The sequence below is a fragment of the Danaus plexippus genome (assembly GCF_018135715.1).
Source record: "Danaus plexippus chromosome 3 unlocalized genomic scaffold, MEX_DaPlex mxdp_34, whole genome shotgun sequence".
NCBI lineage: Eukaryota > Metazoa > Arthropoda > Insecta > Lepidoptera > Nymphalidae > Danaus > Danaus plexippus.
In genome coordinates, this window is record NW_026869846.1 from 1,981,069 (window position 1) to 1,999,627 (window position 18,559).

The 18,559-nt window shown below is 30.5% G+C and overlaps 2 protein-coding genes across 2 annotated transcripts; one reads left to right on the top strand and one right to left on the bottom strand.

Annotated features, from left to right (window-relative positions):
• Positions 1–300: 300 nt before the first annotated feature.
• On the top strand, positions 301–2,065 carry LOC116766757 (uncharacterized). Its single transcript, XM_032656848.2, has 6 exons — positions 301–595; positions 681–839; positions 912–1,085; positions 1,247–1,379; positions 1,551–1,711; positions 1,810–2,065. The coding sequence occupies exons 1-6, from the start codon at positions 382–384 to the stop codon at positions 2,004–2,006; spliced, it is 1,038 nt and encodes a 345-aa protein (XP_032512739.2). The 5' UTR covers positions 301–381; the 3' UTR covers positions 2,007–2,065.
• Positions 2,066–16,089: 14,024 nt separating this feature from the next.
• On the bottom strand, positions 16,090–18,355 carry LOC116778006 (lipase 3-like). Its single transcript, XM_032672236.2, has one exon. The coding sequence runs from the start codon at positions 18,320–18,322 to the stop codon at positions 17,081–17,083; it is 1,242 nt and encodes a 413-aa protein (XP_032528127.2). The 5' UTR covers positions 18,323–18,355; the 3' UTR covers positions 16,090–17,080.
• Positions 18,356–18,559: the final 204 nt, after the last annotated feature.

Consider the following 18,559-nt stretch of genomic DNA (forward strand, 5'->3'; position numbering starts at 1 on the left):
TTACTTACTAGATCTATTCTGTGATTTATTATACATTAACTAACATTAACATTCACTTTGATAATACAACAAACTAACTGTCTACATAGATATGCGTGTTCAAATGATCTACTGAAATAAATTCTGATACAAAGAAAATCTAAAAAAAACGAAACTAAGTGTTACAAATAAGTTATCTCAGTCGGGATCCCGCAGGGGATTGCAAAGCAATCGTGAGAATAATACACCTTTAATCCCATTTCATTGTAACTTCATCTCACTCAATCTTTATCATCGCAGATAAAAACGGAGACATTTTACGGAAAATCTTCAGTCACTGTTTGGATTTACACAATACCGTAACACAGTAGATTATAATTAATCAATATCTTCAATGCTATAATGAATCTGATCATTTCTATGACTCTATTATGTTTTGTGACTGTTAAATCTTATTATTTTAGATCGAAGAATTGGGAACCTGACCGTGATTTACCTGAAAATCGGGATTTCGACACATTCTTGAGACCAATCGAAAGTCTGGCTAAATATGTCGATAACAACAAAACGCACTTACAGGATATACATTTGGCGTTGGGGATTTTTATAAGTAATGGTAGGTAAACATGTTTGTTGGTTATATGATGCTAATGTTATTATAATCATGGGTACATGTAAAATTAAGAGTTTATTTTTTATAGTGAATTTAGGTCGAGCTTTATTGGATAAAGGTAAAGATCTTCCTAACAATGTCCACAATCGAATTAAGGCAGTTGTGGATACAAATGAAAAAAACCTTAATTATTTTCGGAACAAAACTAAAACTGATGTGAACTATTTAAGCCGGGATTACACTATAAGTATTTATCATTAATTTATTTATTTTAAGATTTTTTTGTATTTTAACTATTTATGTGGTGGATGTATTTCAGTATCGTATTTATTTTCTAATACGACATATGCGATAAATCGCATGAAAAAATTTAATTACGAAAAACAGCTGAATTATTCGTTTGATGATGTGGAGAAATTTTACTCCAAGTGGGAAACTTATTTTGGCAAAACTGATGATATCTATAGATGGCAACCGAACCCTACAAATTCAGGTATGGCTCTTTTAATTCACAGAAAATTTAAAAAATCAGATTAAACTTAATCAGAATATAGTCCGCCGTTACGGAAACCAATAGAAAATTGTATGTACATATATCAACAAATGCAGTATGAGGTTGTTAATCATTCATTAATTTATTTTTATAATATTTAGACATATGTCTGGTGTCCTTGGCTATAAATCCACGAAATAATGACGATTCCTCCATTTCCTGGTGTCCAGTTGCGAAAATGTGTTATCAAATATTGACTGAAGGAAATGATTTTGGCTACGCCTTATGTCATCGGTAAGCAAATATGCACTTGTAGTGAAATAGCTTAGTACTGTGTTTAATATACGGTAAATATAATATTGTGTTTAAGTTATAAAAATCTTTATACATACATAACTTTCAATATATATTTCATCAATGTACATATCATTGGTACCTGATAAATGGTTAAAATTTTAATTTTAGAATAATAATTTTGGCAATGGCCAATATAGGACAAGGTTGTGCTATTCTGTCGGATACTGAAGATGAAGCATTGAAACATAACTTATGCAAGATGGCGTATGCAGAAGCCACGTATATTGCTTTCCACGATTACACTTTGGCGGATTTGGTGTTCGAAATTAGTAAGAGTTTATTAAAAATAATTGTTATTAGGATAATAATTTGTTGCACGTGGTTATTTTATTAACCTGCATATTGGTAATGTATATATATTTTACAGTCTGTGTTTGCGCGTTGGAGGGAAAAGCGCAGTTTCTAAGACGCACATGGTTGTTAAATTTGTTGTCATTCCAATCGGATGACGGATGCTTCGGATATTTTGATGTGGAGAACAAGATATGTAACAGCCACACCATCGCTCTAGCATCTGGCGCCTACTCGGCCGCCATAAGATTTATAGTGGAAGAATTTTATTAGATCGCATGTATATATAAATGTTGCTGTTATAAAAAATATATGATATACTTATATGTGAATTCGTTTGTGTTTCAATTACGATAAAAGTATTATAAGTTTAAAGTTATAAGCAAATTTTTTTCATTACGAAATGAGTGATAATAAACATTGTGTGTAATTCACGAATGACACGAGCAAGGAAACAAACATCTTAACTCATTATCATTAGCTTGTTACAAAGAAATGTAATATGTTCAGAACAAATCAATTTGTATTTCTCATTATACAACTGAAATTTTACAATACAACGTCGTTTTAATTTCATGATAATAATACTTTATAAACGATACGATACAAAAGTTATATTCTGATGAACTATCTATATTATATGAATTTAGAATGTTTTGTTCTTATAATTTTCTTAAGCTGTAAAATATTTTACGATATTAAAATGGCGTGGGGTTAGAAAGAGAACTGAATAACTGAAGTTTTTTATAAAGTAGGTATAGAGATAAATTTAATTATTAAAGTCCTCGATACGTTTGGTATTATTCAAATGTCTGTACTGAATTATTGATAGGTATAATTTACTCTATAAATTGATAATATTTTGATATTGTAACACCAGCAGGATACCCGAATGTAAAAAGTTTACATTACATCAAGGTTTTCAAATAATCAACTTTACTCTGTTACTAATATTTTGCCACCAATATGTTTTTCTACTTAAATATTTTTATAAGATTCTTTGAGTTTTCTGACATTTTTATTTTTTTAAATATCTTTTTAAATGGTATATTATATGATAAATTTTTCGTAAAGTATTTATTGCTAATGTAATGCATTAAATGCAAAAGTTTGAGAGGTGTTATGAGCGTACAGAAGTTTGTCGTTATTTCGAGCAAAATCCAGCGCCTGAACTGATTTTAATGAAACTTTTACATTTGAATAACAGAGCTGTTCTTTTTCATATTTATATATTTTATTTGATTTTTTTTTCATATCTGTTGTTGTCAGTCAGTTTGTGCATATCTCTCTGAGCCCAATTCCTTAATCATTGTATACGAAGTTACAGGATGTGTTTATACCAACAAAAGGTTTCAGATGCTATCACCCATCATAAGCATTTTTGTTTAATTTGCAACTAAAACATGTATAAAAACATACAACAAATATGTAGAATGTGTTTCGCTGTCCCATAATTTTTCCCAATAATATAAAGTTCATAAAATCCAAAACTGCTTTTGGTTAATAATATTATTATTATGAGTCGTCCATATGGACGACTCCATTAATATCGTTTAAGGATTTCAGTACCTATTATGTGCACAATCACTAACATGTTGAGTTATATTTAAAATGCTCAGTTCTGTTGATCTTTATAGAATTTTACACAAACAGGCTTAGAACAAAAACTGTAATAATAAACTATTTTTAGGATATCTAGGATTTATTAGAAAATTAAAGTGTTTTTTTCTATCCCACGTGACATGGTACGATGATTGTGTATAAGACGCAACGTCAACAAGACAATAATCAAAGAATTGAATTGAATGAAAATCTGTAAATATTGCAAATACAGAGAAATTCGATAATGTTAAATAATAAGTTATTAAATTAATTCTTTTTTTCAGTCGAAAGTAAGAAAATTAATTTTAAAAAAGGCAATAAATAGGTATATTACCTAAAATTGTAAAATTTGCTATAGAAGACTTAGACTTAGACTTAGAGAATGACCGTCAAATGTTTCCTGTCCTTTGGTAGCAAGTCTCAAGTATTACTCTGAAATATGTTTAAGTTATTTGTTGTAACCAAAAATAAATCACGTAATACTATATTTGTAATATAGTTTATATCGGTTTTAAGATTCAATGTTACGTTTAAATATTAAGGTTCTTTACGTAGTTTTACGTAACGAACCGAAAAAGCATATAACAGTTTTCAAAACATATGAAATTAATATATATATAGCATTAAATTGTAAATAAACTTCTTTTAAGTTACGCAAGTGATCTACTTTTGCAACACCGTAGAAAAAGGCCTTGGTATTGATTTATAGCTAATTTATGGATAATGTGTTTGTTAATCACCACTGAGCATTTCGGTATATATATATATATATATATATATATATATATATATATATATATATATAACATTTTTTTATGATATTCTTAACCTATTTTAAATAGGAGAAAATTTCATATGATGAGATTTATGACTTTCGCAGACATTCATTTAATTGAAGCTAATATTTTTCGGATTATACTTCCCGTATTTTATAATAAAAAATTCTGCCTGCATCCAGAGCGGTAAGCTAGAAAATTAAGAAATCGTTGGCGGTAGATGATAAATAGGTAACAAGATCAACTGACAGACATTCACATCTCGTCTACCCGTGATCACGGTAGCTGCAAAGTAACCGAAATGTCGGGAATATGTAGTTTTTAAAAATAATAAAATACTCATAGTATGATCCGAAAAATATTAGTTTCATTTTAATTTCATATAACTGTTCTCAAATTTTAATAAGAACACGATTTTATTTACTATACTTTGTTGTTGTTACTGGAGAAATATATGACCTTTGTCATATATTCTATTTGTATATGATAGACCATTTTAAAGTGAAACTTCTTATGTCACTTCTAACAAGGTTGCGTTAAACATTTAACACTTCGGGGTGGGGGGTGGGGGGATAAAAAGAGTCAGAGCGAGAAGGAATGCGTGGTTTGAACGCATGCGGGCAATAAATTGCGACTTGTAAGTAATGTTAAGTTACTATTTAAAAATCAATTTCTACCCCTTTCTGTTTTCATTTCAACATTAAGAAGTTTCACTTACTCCGTGCGTAGGAACTCCACACACAATTATTTTTTATAGCTAAGTTTCCTTGTAAGGTCAAAAACTCCGTATCTAAGCTCAAAAGCTTTTTCCATCTCTCCATATATTTTAAGTCATTGTTATGACGTTTTTTCTTAGTTTGCACACAAATTGAGATAATTATTAAATTCTTCAACATATTGATACGCTGATTTAATTGTATAATATTGTAATAAATAATTCAAATAATAATTTAATAAAACTCAAGATTCAAGATTTGTTTATTTTGATTTTGTTTTCATTTTGACTTTATCAGAGATTTTTTACTAAGTGTAATGCTAAGCATAAGTTATAACTAAAAGAGAGAGAGAGAGAGAGAGAGAGAGAGAGAAGCATTAGTTAACCCTATTTAATATATAATACTTATTTAGTGACAATTCATTTGATTACATTAAAATATATTTTTATCGGATTTTATTTTAAATTCATTGTTTTAAAGACAGGACGCCAGCCTCGCTGACGTCACTAATGTCACTTGTTTCAATACGTTCCAGATATTTTAAAATGAAACTTCAATTCTTCTAAATGTTCTTGTATTTATCGAAGGTTCTTCATAATCACATTCTTTATGATCCGCACTCGCTGAACTCTGCAGTCCCCTGTCGTGCGTCCAGACGTCATATTTATACCAGAATTCAAACATAGTTCTATTCTCTTTGATTTCGTTTTACTTTTAACAATAGTAACGACGACCAATAAGTTGTTATAATAATTGATGCCAGTTATTTTCATGTTGCATCCGTCATTGACCCTCTTTGCGTCGATATATACATTTTTTGTTCGTTTTTAAAACAATCTTACATTTATTACTTAAAGTTTGACTCATTCAATGAATGTCATAGAATGAAAGTATTTGAAGTGACAAAGTCCCTATATGAATGACATTTCCATTAAAATTCTGCACAGTCTGATGAAACTGTACCGCTGCAACAAAAGACCGTTTCCTCTCAACTGCAGTATCCTGTTCAGTACGCAGTATAAATTCGAATTAACTTATATTGTTGTTAAAATCAACCAGCAAACCGGATTCAAAATAGAAAGCGAATTGTGTATTTTTGCTCGGTGATAAGATTTATTTTCAAACATTTACATTACACAATTTGACTTTCACGGTTTCTAAATAATTCAATTATCCACGGAGATGGATTTCTGAGGTATTTAATAAAATATGTATATCGATATATCAGACTCAGCGTTGGACATGTGTCGTATTTTTGATTTGTTAATGAGTGTTTGCTTGAAGTCATTAAAACAGTATTGAGTTTCTTCCTCGTGTCTGAGGTCTATTTCATGGTGAATAATGAAAGTGACATGTCTTGATGACCTCGATTTGAATGAGGTATGGAGTCAATGCCGTCCGGAAATTGCATTACGCATTTCCGGTTGACAGTGGTACATCGAAGTTAAGGACGACGTATGGTCATATTTATCATATATGATTTGAGACTGGAATTAATATATTAATAACAAGTGTTGTAATTTTCTTCTCATCACAATAATTAACAATTAATTTCATGAATCAGTGGAGACATCTAACGTGTAGTTAGTTTCATCAATCTAAACAAATATTCTATAGAGTATAGAAGTTTCTGTAAAACTTTCAATGTTACAAAACTGTTAAGTTTGATGTCAAGACTCAAGAGTAAGAGTAAAAATCTTTATTTTTCAGATGATGAACGAGACAAAATTTAATATATTTGAAAAAAAAACTATCTGCTTAAAAGAACATTACTATACTTTACGAAGTGCCAAAAATATTACAATGCGTGGATAATGAAAATGAGGAAGGTAAAATTTATGTGCGGGAGATATTGTTTTAGCAACTGATATAAATCATATATTTTAAAAGATAAATTTTTTACACAATGATTTTATTTCGTTAGAGACTGTGGAAGTTCGATAATATTTATTTTTTTCAAAATAAGGCAGTAGATACGTTTCATATTTGTATTCGTAATCAAAAGAATCATCGTTTTTTTCGTTACATGTATAGGAGAAACAATTTATTCGGAGAAAGCATGTAGAATCTATTTGTAAAGCAATAGTGACATCCGTTCTTAGATACCGTACAATATCTTAATCATTCGTAACAGTATTTATGTTTAATATTGAAGAGACATAACGTTTAGATTTATTGGAAGTAGCAGTTTTATTGACTTGAATGATGAGCTTCCGTCGCAAGCGGGAAATCCTCTCCATACTTAACTGCTAATACTATGTTTGAAGTTCGCGCGAGGAATCATAAAATCTAGTATCTAAACTTGATGTGGAAATTTGTATATCGTATATTAATAAAAAGGATTGATCAAAGTACAAACGATGTGTACGGCCATAACAGAAATTAAAAAGTACTAAGTCATTTTACCACATAAAGAGCAATCGATTGTCTATAAGGATTTTGTCAATAACATTTTAAATATAATAGATATATTAATTTACAATAGAATTCGTGAGTGAGCCATATCTCATCAGTGATTCCGTATCAATGGATTTCACTTCACGCTACTCTGATACAAATCTGATGTGGGCTACGTGATCTGTTTAATTTTATCATTAACAAGATTTATAACGTATATGTGACAGCTATTTGATTCAAAAAGTCACTTGCCTAATAATATTGTTTAAATTTTTTAATATTAAAATAATGGTCGTGCCCATAATATGATATTTGCATCGTTACTATATAACGACAAAACAAAAGTATTTGCATTAATTAAGGTCCGTATGGTATTCTCGTATCAAAACAAATTTATGAATGAAAAACGTTGAAACAGACCGTGTGTAGTTAGACTATTAAGGCTATTACTAAGGTATTAAACTTAACTAGCATAAATTTTTTCGTATGTTTTACAATGTATATTTTATTTGTAATTCTGTAAGAGACGTATAGTTCTATTTTTAAGTTTTTATCGCAAGTTAAAATGGAAATTGAATATCGTACTGAATCCGCCGTTCTACATTAAACGAACGTTGAAATTATAATACAATAGCATCAACATGGCAGAATTTTAAGAGCTGTATTGTTTTAAAAACACTGTAAGTTTTTCTGGTTGAATCATAGACCTCATTAAATTCCTGATAGAGATTCACAGTAACCAGAAGCAAAATAAATCTCAGTTTCTTATACTGCCAAGGATAGTTTTACTTCAAATCATGTGTCTGATATGTATACAATTCTTTCTAAGTACATAATGTCCTGAAACGTGATGATATAATTAAAAATAACGAAGAACAATAGAAGTATATCATAGTGTTCGGAGCATATCAATGGCTTGCCCTCGAACAGTCTAATTTGTCAGTTGAATTAAAATTCGGGGTGAGTCCCTCTGGATCCTAATGTCATTGTCCAAGTAACGGTTCCTGCTGAGGTTCACTCTTTTGCATTTTAATATTCCCATTACCAATGAACCGAAAGTTACCAATTTCGGTACAGGAAAATGCTAATTAGTGTAACCACTCACTTATTATACCACCAACATCAACTCTCTGTGCAATATAGTGCAATATAAAAAAAAAGTTATGAAAATATTACTACTCAAAGACACGAAAGAACTGCAGTTTTAATAAATTTTTGTGAACTACCTAGATATTTTTGTGTATTTTTTATTAGAATATCTGTTTTTATTTGATACAAACTATAAAGTAAGGTATTTTTTAATAAAATGTTGGACATAAAAAAAAACTAAGTTTTTTATGCAAAATACATAAATAAATATTACACATTGACGTATTATAGTTTTGTACAATAAAATTCTTATTGACTTAAAGTTTATTTTATAGCATAACCAATGTGAGGAAAGTAATTCAAATTTTTATCTCGTTCAGCCGGACACTTATTAGAAATAATATCCAAAGTTATATGTATTTTTACAAGAAGAACATTATAAACATGAACATTATAAATCCCTTGTATATTCTTTTTTTGTTTGAATTTAATAAGAGCTGTCCTCAAATAATTTGTCTGTGAATTAAGTATTAAATGAAGAAATCTCATCGAGGTACCCAAATATAGATGTTATAAGACATTATAATATATAGTGATTTCATATTTACTCTCAATCGCAATTGTTTTCGCTAGTTCTATTTTGTTTTTAACATCTTTGGTCTAACAGTGATGATTTTAACAGAAATTTGAAAAAAAAAATACTTTGCCTTTACGTAATTATGGATAAGCAACTATGTTTTCAATTCCTAAAACGTGCTGAAGTAGTTTCGATGGACAGTTGATGATTATAATTAAGATAAAGGGTCAATATGACAGAATGTTTTATATAAAATGTTTTGTTACCGAGACAAAATTAATATGGTATCCAAAAAATAACTCGGGTAATAACTTAGATAATTTTTTTGGTTTTTGAAATTCATTAACTTTACATTGATATATGTAATGTAAAATAAATATATAAATATATAATGTAAAAGAGCTGTTCGTGTCAATGAATATAAAAGATGGGATAGCTATTTAAATGTTTCATATTCATACATAAGCAGAGTCGTTGCTTGTCAATATTCTAATAGTGTTCAGGTGCATTGACTCCAGTCTGACACAGATTTAATTTCGATGTCTAGACAGATTTAGATTCACTCCAAACTTCTGTTGCTATTTCTCAATTTGGCTGTTTCTTTTGTTTTTATATATCATCTGTGGCTATTACTTTTAAATTTTATTAATTATTTCTTCTATTGTATTTTATCATTGTTAGGTTAAATTAAGCAATATTCCAACTGTTCGGTATTTGGCAGTAAATTTTGTATATGAATACGTGAGTATTAAAAAAAACTTGCTAAAATAGCTACTCCGATTATCGCATAGAAAAATTATTAATATATGTTTATAATTTTCTGATTCACACAATCTCTTTACGAGGAATATCGTTAAATTCATTTCAATTTCCTTATCCAATCAGTAGGTATGTGTCCTAAAAAGACAAAAGTCTTGTTGCCATCAAACCCAACATGTTTTTATTATATACATATATAAAACTATTTGTTGTTCTATGATGTCTTCTGTGCAACATTGTTCGGAGACGAGTCCACGAGACTTATTTAATAAGTTATTATCACAAATAACCTAAGAAACAAAACGAATTAGTCACGAAGTTAGACGAGTTCGCAAGGGCGTAGCAATCGCTTAACTCTAAGTTCGTGGGTGTCCAAATGCATTGTTCAATACAACAATAGCATCTATGCAATATCACTCTCAACGCAACTTGGATATGTGTGAAAATTGCGAAATTTGTACAGAGTAAAGCAGTCCTTATTTCAATAAAGCAGGAATGTTAATCCCGTATCCTAAATTGGTTATAGCGTCCCATCAACTAACGTATGCGACGCCTGCATTCGATCCAAGGATTCTTTAGACATCTGTTTAGGCGGTGACAGCATAACTATTAGGTTAAAGTCAATCCCACGTCGAGATGTAACGTAACTCTGAAATGGCATGCCGCAACTAATTATTTTTGGTATTTATGATTTTCACAATTGTTTATGGTTAAGTGTGTAGCAATAACTCTAAAATATATACATTAAATACTTTGATACATATTTTAATCATATAACATAGTCTATATCATTAAATTTTATCAATTAATACAATCTTCTAAGATATTATGATGTTTTAGTTCGGTTATAACGTTGATAAAAGGATTAATGATGATCTGTAATTTACAAATCAATGATTATGTAGAAGAAAAATAATAGATATTTTGATAAAGATACAGAAGTTATTTGTCTCTTGCAGTTAAAGGCCACGTTATTGATTGGTTTATAGTATGTTACGTAACTTTAATTTTAAAATTACATTATTTGTAATAAAACGTTTAAGTATTAAGGAAAATATGCTTCGTTTTCGTGTTGTGTTATAATAATCTGAGTTAAAACACGTTGAGTTGAAAGATGAATGAACCTGAATACCGTGAAACATGTCGTATGAACTTAGACATAAACCGCTAAAATAAGCTAATGAAACATTTTGTATATATTATAAAATTTGATGCAGCGATGAACAGAAAGGCACATATTTATTAATATGCAAGATCTGCATGTATATAGCTGTTGCTGTTAGTTCAGTCTGTGTTGTCTGACGCAATCTAAGGTTGCGTAAACATATTTTAGCATGCCGTCTGCGAAGCTTTCTCGCATAGTATTCGGAGAAGCACCCGCCAACATTTCTTGGCCGTGTGTGAAGGGGCCGTGAAATCGGGCGGCCGTTTGTCACACCACCATAACGTGGGTGACGAATTGAGAGAGACGTAACCGAGTTCTGATACCGTTTCGGTTCTTGGTTTCCTCATAACGGCTCTCGTTACATTGATTGTTTACATTGGACACTGTATTTGTATTTAAATGGTTGTTTTGTTTGAGATTCATTTGTTTTTTTTTTTTTATAAATATAGGACTCAATTTGAAGATTTTTCTACCGCTAATATATGCACAGCAAAATTTTGTAATATATACGATTATCTTAAATTTAATTTAATAAAATACAAAGTTGAAAAGGTCAACATTTAGATAACAGTAAAATTGTAAATGCAAATATTTTGATGATTGGGATGACATTTGTATTGAGTGGTATTTATACATTTTTTCTTACATAACCTATACAAACGTGTAAATTTTGATATGGAACTAGGTTAATGTGTTGTTTAATGAGAGCTCATAAAATATTTAATTATTATATTAGATGACATTTCAATGTTGAAATAGTTACGAAACAAAGTTATTTCATGTTAAGTGCGAACTCCACTATAGGCTTTGAGTGATGGTATTATTGAAAAATATAATATATGTTTATTAAAGTCCAACATTCGTAATCTCTAGTCTTGGTGGTAGGATCGTATGTTATGTAATGGCCATGTTACGGGGACAGTCAAATGTCCCCGGTCGGTGACCCCTCGACATTTCGGCGGCACAGATCGTTTACAGGCTACGACTACATCTTCAATATTATATAAAAGGTGATTAAGAGAATCTCACATTTTTTTTATAAGTTTATTTTAAGTTATTTATTATTCTGGATTTTTCCATAGTGGAAATAGTACCATCACCATCCGCGTTCAAAATCATTCTAAATTATCAATTATAATTTTCTTTTTTTTTCTAGAGAAACTTTAAGGATCTATTAAAATTTTTCATTTTATGTGTTTCATATTGTTTAAAGTAAAAGAAAAAATCATTAAAATCGTGGTTAAATATTGTAGAGTTATATTTGAGAACAGACTTTTTTAAACGAAACATTGTTACAACTGAGATACCTACAACTGAATTCGCTGTTTCAACCACGTTTATATTTTTATAATTAAACTTATAAATTTGTACCTGTTTTTAGAGAAAATAAACGAAATATAATACCAAAAATATCCTAAGTACATAAAAAAAATTAATGAAAGTAGATACATGTGTTTTATTTGAAGACGCAGCACTGAATCTTAAGTAAGATTTTCGTATAGTAGCCGTGTCGGAGAAGGTATGTGTCATTTTGGACACTTTCAGCGCTTTCCGTGGGTGAGATGTTATCACTATTGGAATCGGCCAATACATCGATCCGTCGTGTTCAGAGTCCCAATGTGTGCGTCTTACGCAATCCACGGATCCGTTGAATCCAAAACAGGCAAATGGTTATACCATTTTGCATGTGCCAATAAACCAGAATGTTTGTGAGGATTTTATGTTATTTTTATATAATGAATAATGATACCTGTTGAAAATGTTATGGTTCATGTTAAGTGGTTGTCATAAGCCACGACTGTTTTGTTTTGTCCTTAAATTCATTGTTCAATCCGTTTCTGTTAAGTCGTTGCTTAAAATAAAAATGATACATTTGACAACGACCTATTTGCAACGTTAAGATTGAAATATTATTAACAGGATATAAAATATGCTCATGTTTATACAAGAACAAAGGATAACCGCGAGAGATTTATTTAAACTGAATATCACCACGGAAACGAGCGAATTTTATATTACCGAACAATATATTAAGAAGAATCGTGAATATTTTGTTGTTTAAAGTAAATTTAAATAAGATATAACTTAAATAAAACTATTATTTTCGGATATACTACGTGTTTTTCTTAACAATACAAAATTTTAACAATACAAAATCCCCGAGGATATTTGTGCGTCGGCCTCCAGACCAGACATATTTATGATTTCGCGAATCTTAAAGCGCGTTGTGATGATAGAGCTTACGGTTCCTTGGGAAACCAACATCCCCAAAGACCATACCATCAAGGTCAACAAATATTACGAGCTCACAAACGAACTCACTCGAAATAGGTTCGTCGTAGATTTATATGCGGTAGAAGTGGGAGCGAGAGGTATAACGGCTAAATCTCTCTACAACCTACTAAAAGACTTGGGCCTGACCAGAACCCACATCAATTCGTTCTTGGAACGTACTTCGAAGGCAGCCCTAATAGGTTCTTTTGAAATATGGTTAGATAGGGAGAGGAGCTTGGACAGTGGAGGTGAGCGTTTAACGCGCGTTAGTTAGGGGCCCCTTAAACCTACACCTGGGCCGCAAGTCCCAGGCACTGTTGAAGCTCCACTCCTTGCAACGCAATGGACCCGGCACCCGCACGGTGAATACATTGAACGCTAAGAGGTTTCGTCTCGTCTTATTATTTTATATCTATATAATCCCGACGTTTCGGTTCCTTTTCAGCAATCGTGATCACGTGACACTTGTCAGTTATAACTTCCTTTAAAATTTATGCAAGCTATTATAATGTCATCCAAGAATATTTTGCTTTAAATTAATAAATTAATGAATGTGCTAAATGATTATGGGTAATATAATTTGCGGTACAAACAAAGATTTCATTAGGTTTTAAAATTAAATTCAAATACATAGTTGTATATAAATTGCGAGAAATGTTAAGGATTACTTTGAAATATCAAGCAACAAATTTAGTGATTGTGACACAATTCGCTAGACGGATTCTCGTTGTGTTATGATGTTTCGAATGAGATGGATGTGGCTCTTAACTTGTCTCGTTATATTTGAGTTCTTAAATAAAACACAATCTCGAACTCTTTCGAAATTCTTTTCGTTGCCCCAAAAAAGGATGTACTAATCAATTGTTAGTGATACTTATGATAGAAACGTATAAGTTATGAAAATGTACCGAGTTTTCTTTTTTCCCAAAATGTTATTAAAGAATATTACAATACCGTTAGGGGTCAAGTGCAGGCGAAAAAGGCAGAGCACGCGCGCGCTTCCGTTACACTGCTCTAATAGAAGCATTAAGTGTGACATTTTTGCCCATAGGACATTATGTGGGTTGGTGTTTTGGAACGCGCCATCACGGCCTGAATGTATACATATGTGTATGTCAAAATAGTTTAATGTCTTGGAAGATTAAACAACTGTTAAATTATAAGTTCACTTTTTCTTAGCGAAGTCTGATGTACTCGTAAATACCCAGACAGTTGAAAATATGAAGGGGTTTCTAAGTTGGGCCATTGTAATTCATATAAATGAAGTCAAATACGGAGACGGTGTTATAGAGATTATAATACATTATTGTAGACATTTATGAGTTACATATTTTTGATATTCACATTAAACTTATACAAAAGTCACCAGTAACTATGATATGGCTGAACAAAATCACTGAACGAACAGACGTTTTCTATATATATGTATATGTACACACACACACACACACACACATACACAGACGTATATATTTTAAATGTCCTACCATCATGCGGGATTCGAATATCAATATACGGACATGTAGTTTAAAAAAAAATATTTCTATATATTTATTGTTCAAAATAATCTAAAGAAACTTGATTTTATCACACCTGCATAGTGTAATTATATTTATTATGCAACCGCATAAAAAATAAAGAAGTTCTCAATGTATTTAAGTTTATATTTTGTAAAGAACGTCTTGAGACCATACTACATATAAAGTTGATAACCTTGGAGTATATACAAATATTGGAATACCCATTAAATACTAGTTTCTACTTGATTAAGTATGCCATAGTCAGATTATACGGAATTTATATCATGTTCATTTAAACAAACCAGCAAAGCTGAAGGTGATTCGAAAGATTTAATGATTAATAATCACAAAATATACGATACGATATCATTGAAATAAATGATTGAAACATAATGTATTGTACGAATTGGAAATAAAACGGGACATGTGACCAGGGAAGAAGAACAACTATTACAAACAACACAGTAGGGTCATGTTAAAATGATTATCGTTGAAAGTTCTTAATAAATTTCAATGTTCATTTATGTCTTGTAAATAAAATCTAAGGACCCGTTAAACATGACTGTTGTTAAGAAATACATTAAAATCATCTATAACTCAGTATACATCGAGTATACAGGACCTTGATTCAAAAACATGTTCCTTATTTCAGAAACGTAGAGGCGGTAATTTGATTCAATATGTGTTGCCAGACGCCGTTAGCTCATCGAAAATATTCTGATGGCATTTAATGAGTTGCGAAGCCAGTTCAGGTTTGTAAATGACGAATTTATCATAGCGTACTCACTAGCTTGCAACACGACCGTGTCGTATGCTTCATGTGATAATAATTGTCATAACATAAATATCTTTATATATAGATATTTAAAACAAATGACATATATCGCTTATACATGATAAAATAAACGGTCAAACAACTTCAGAAACAAAAAGATTTGTTATTTATTTAATTGAAACTAATATATTTCGGATATACTACGCCGATATATCCGAAATATATTAGTTTCATTTAAATGAATAATACTCGCGAAAGTCTTAGATCTCATTAAGTTTGTTATTTATTTCTTATACTGAACGTTACGTTTACGAAATATAGAACTTTGAAAAGTTGCAAAACTTTATAATTTCTCCGATTAGCTTGAATTGTCATGAAATAATATTTTGGCAATTATATAATTTATATTTCCTTGAAAAACCTTTTTTTTTTGCTATAAAACGTACGTATTCTTTAATTGAATTACTTCTTCATATTAATTATGTATTAACACAGAACAGTCTTGTTTATTGTCATATTTAAATTAGCTTGGATAGTACTTTATATATATATATATATATATATATATTGTACAGCTTAGACAATCTAGGAATTAAACTGCTATAAAAAAATATAATTAATTAGTTTAAGAAAACAAAAATAATTCTTAATACTTTATTATATAATTCACTTCCTGTTTTTGCACCAATAATTGGTTTACGTGAAGATTAAAGTTAATACATTTCATATATTTAATCTCAATTTCCAGTCCCAATTAAAACGTCTTCTAAAATAACACTGAAAATACACATTTAATATTATTTATTCCATAACAATTAAAAATTTTTTTCATATTGTAATCTAACTGGCGTTTATCATTCGGATGAATCAAGGTAATTCTTACTTCTTGTATTACAGTTTAACATGACCGCGATAGCCAACTAACGGATTTTACCTTTTGCCCTACTTATTTTTAACTGTTACCCCATTTTATCGGCTTATTTCGGACTGATATATCTTTATCTAGTTTTCATTGAAATAATACTTTTAAATCTTTATTTTAAAAATATACTATTGTTAAGCTAACCAATCTCTATGTATGTGTAAAATTAATGATCATATTCTCGATTTAACAGAATATTCATTTAGAATAAGAATTACCTAGCAATTATTTCCAGAATTGATGCATTGCTTTCCAGTTTAATGCAAGCAAGGGGTGCGGAATAGCAGCACTTGATATGCATCGATTTCTCATTTTATTACATATGGAAGAAGCTTCATGAGATCACGGAACTTGTAATTTATATATAATATTATAAATTTTTATAATTTTACATGCTATTCCAGTTATTTAGGAAATTGCTTGTATTTAACTTCAGAGCAATTATTGTGAATTAACATCAGACAATTTCGCACCTCCAAGGTTTTTAATGCATTTTTGGTTAATTTTTTTGAACACAGCGATTATTTTCCAAATTTGCACATCGAAAGCATTTATTTTATTATGTTGATTTCGACTAACTGTTTGTTTACCGAATACGGGCTGAAGTAAAAACAGAATAAGTTAATATTTATTACTTAAAATTAAAAGTAGAATGAGAGAACATAAATAAATATTCACATATGGATACTTTGGTAACTATTTCATTTACTTAACTTTAACAATGATCCTCAGCAAAGGGAGGTTCTTTTGGCCTATAAGTGCTTGCTACTTTATCTCATATATTATATCTCTCAAAATATTCAAGAATTCTGTTAAACACATAGACAGTGGCATTAACACCCCACAAGTGATTATTATGACTCCATGTCGGTACGGGTACGATGTATTCGTCTACTACATTTGGCAGTTTAGAACGTAAAATATTTATATCCTCTAGAGTTGACAGCCAATCGTTTTCTGCGGTAATTAGAACCACAGGAGATGTTATAAGTGACACATTGTATTTTGGTGGAACTACATAACCATATTTTAACATATTGCCTTTTACGCCTTCATCGTACCTCTGGAAGTTGCCAGAATTTATCAACTGTCCAAAATGAGCTAAAGTTTTTATAGATACACCGGCGAATAGATGTCCTATACCAATGGCTAGATTTTTTTCAGTTATGCTCCCTAGCTTATTACCTGTTGCAAACCATAAACCAGTACCACATACTAAATTTGGCGCTATTTGACAAAGGAACTCGGATATGGCATGAGAGATATGCTGTTTGGCAAACAATTCTCTAAGTCCCACATTATCTGCGAAATTTTTAATATCTTCTGTCAAAATTGAAATTAGTTTCGGGACAGGACTTCTTATATTACCAATCCATGCTACTGGAGCTATTTGGACAGAAAGACGAATTTTGTTATTATATTCGGGTCTTAAAGATCCCATTGCAAAAAAATCCGTAGTGCCTTGTGAGTGGCCTATATAATAAACTTGAGCCGTTCCGGTGAGAGCTAAAACATAATCAATGATTGCTGGTACATCAAAATTTCCATGTTCATCAAATGAGTATTCCCAATATTCTGCATCAGCGTTCGGATTGAATTTAACATGTCTTCGAGAATAAGTGTTACCCCTCATATTAGTTGCCCATACATCGTAACAATTGTCTGATAGAATATAAGCGAGCCCATTCTCGGGGCCAGTAAATATCCAAGTATCCGCGCTATCGAAAATTCCGTGAACCAATATCACAGGGAAGCCTCTGACTTTACATTTTGGAAGTATTCTGAAAACTGTCAGAAGATAATCGTCTTCCGTTCGCACTGTATGATTTTCTGAGATGTAACCATATTTTGTAGTTAATTCTTGAAAATTTAAATATGTATCTTCATTGTATCCTAAGGCTTTTTTGAGCTCCCTATTTTCAGGAAGTGCATATGAGATGAGTTTATTTCGGCTCGCTGTCGATGCCACCGAAATAATTTCTTGAAGACACACCAGAAAAACAATCCACTTTAGCATTGCAAAAAATTATAACAGCTAAATCTTAACACAATAAAGTTCTAGGACAGTATACTTGCATAATAATATTGCCACACTGTTTTATAATATTCATATGACCTCAACATTAAGGTCTCAAGAAATTCATGGTAACTGAAACTAGAGGATTATTATGTTAATTCCGCTGATAATTAAATAATCCTACCGCGCTTGGTGCTTTTTTCCTCATAAATATTTACCGTAATTAATAATAATTAA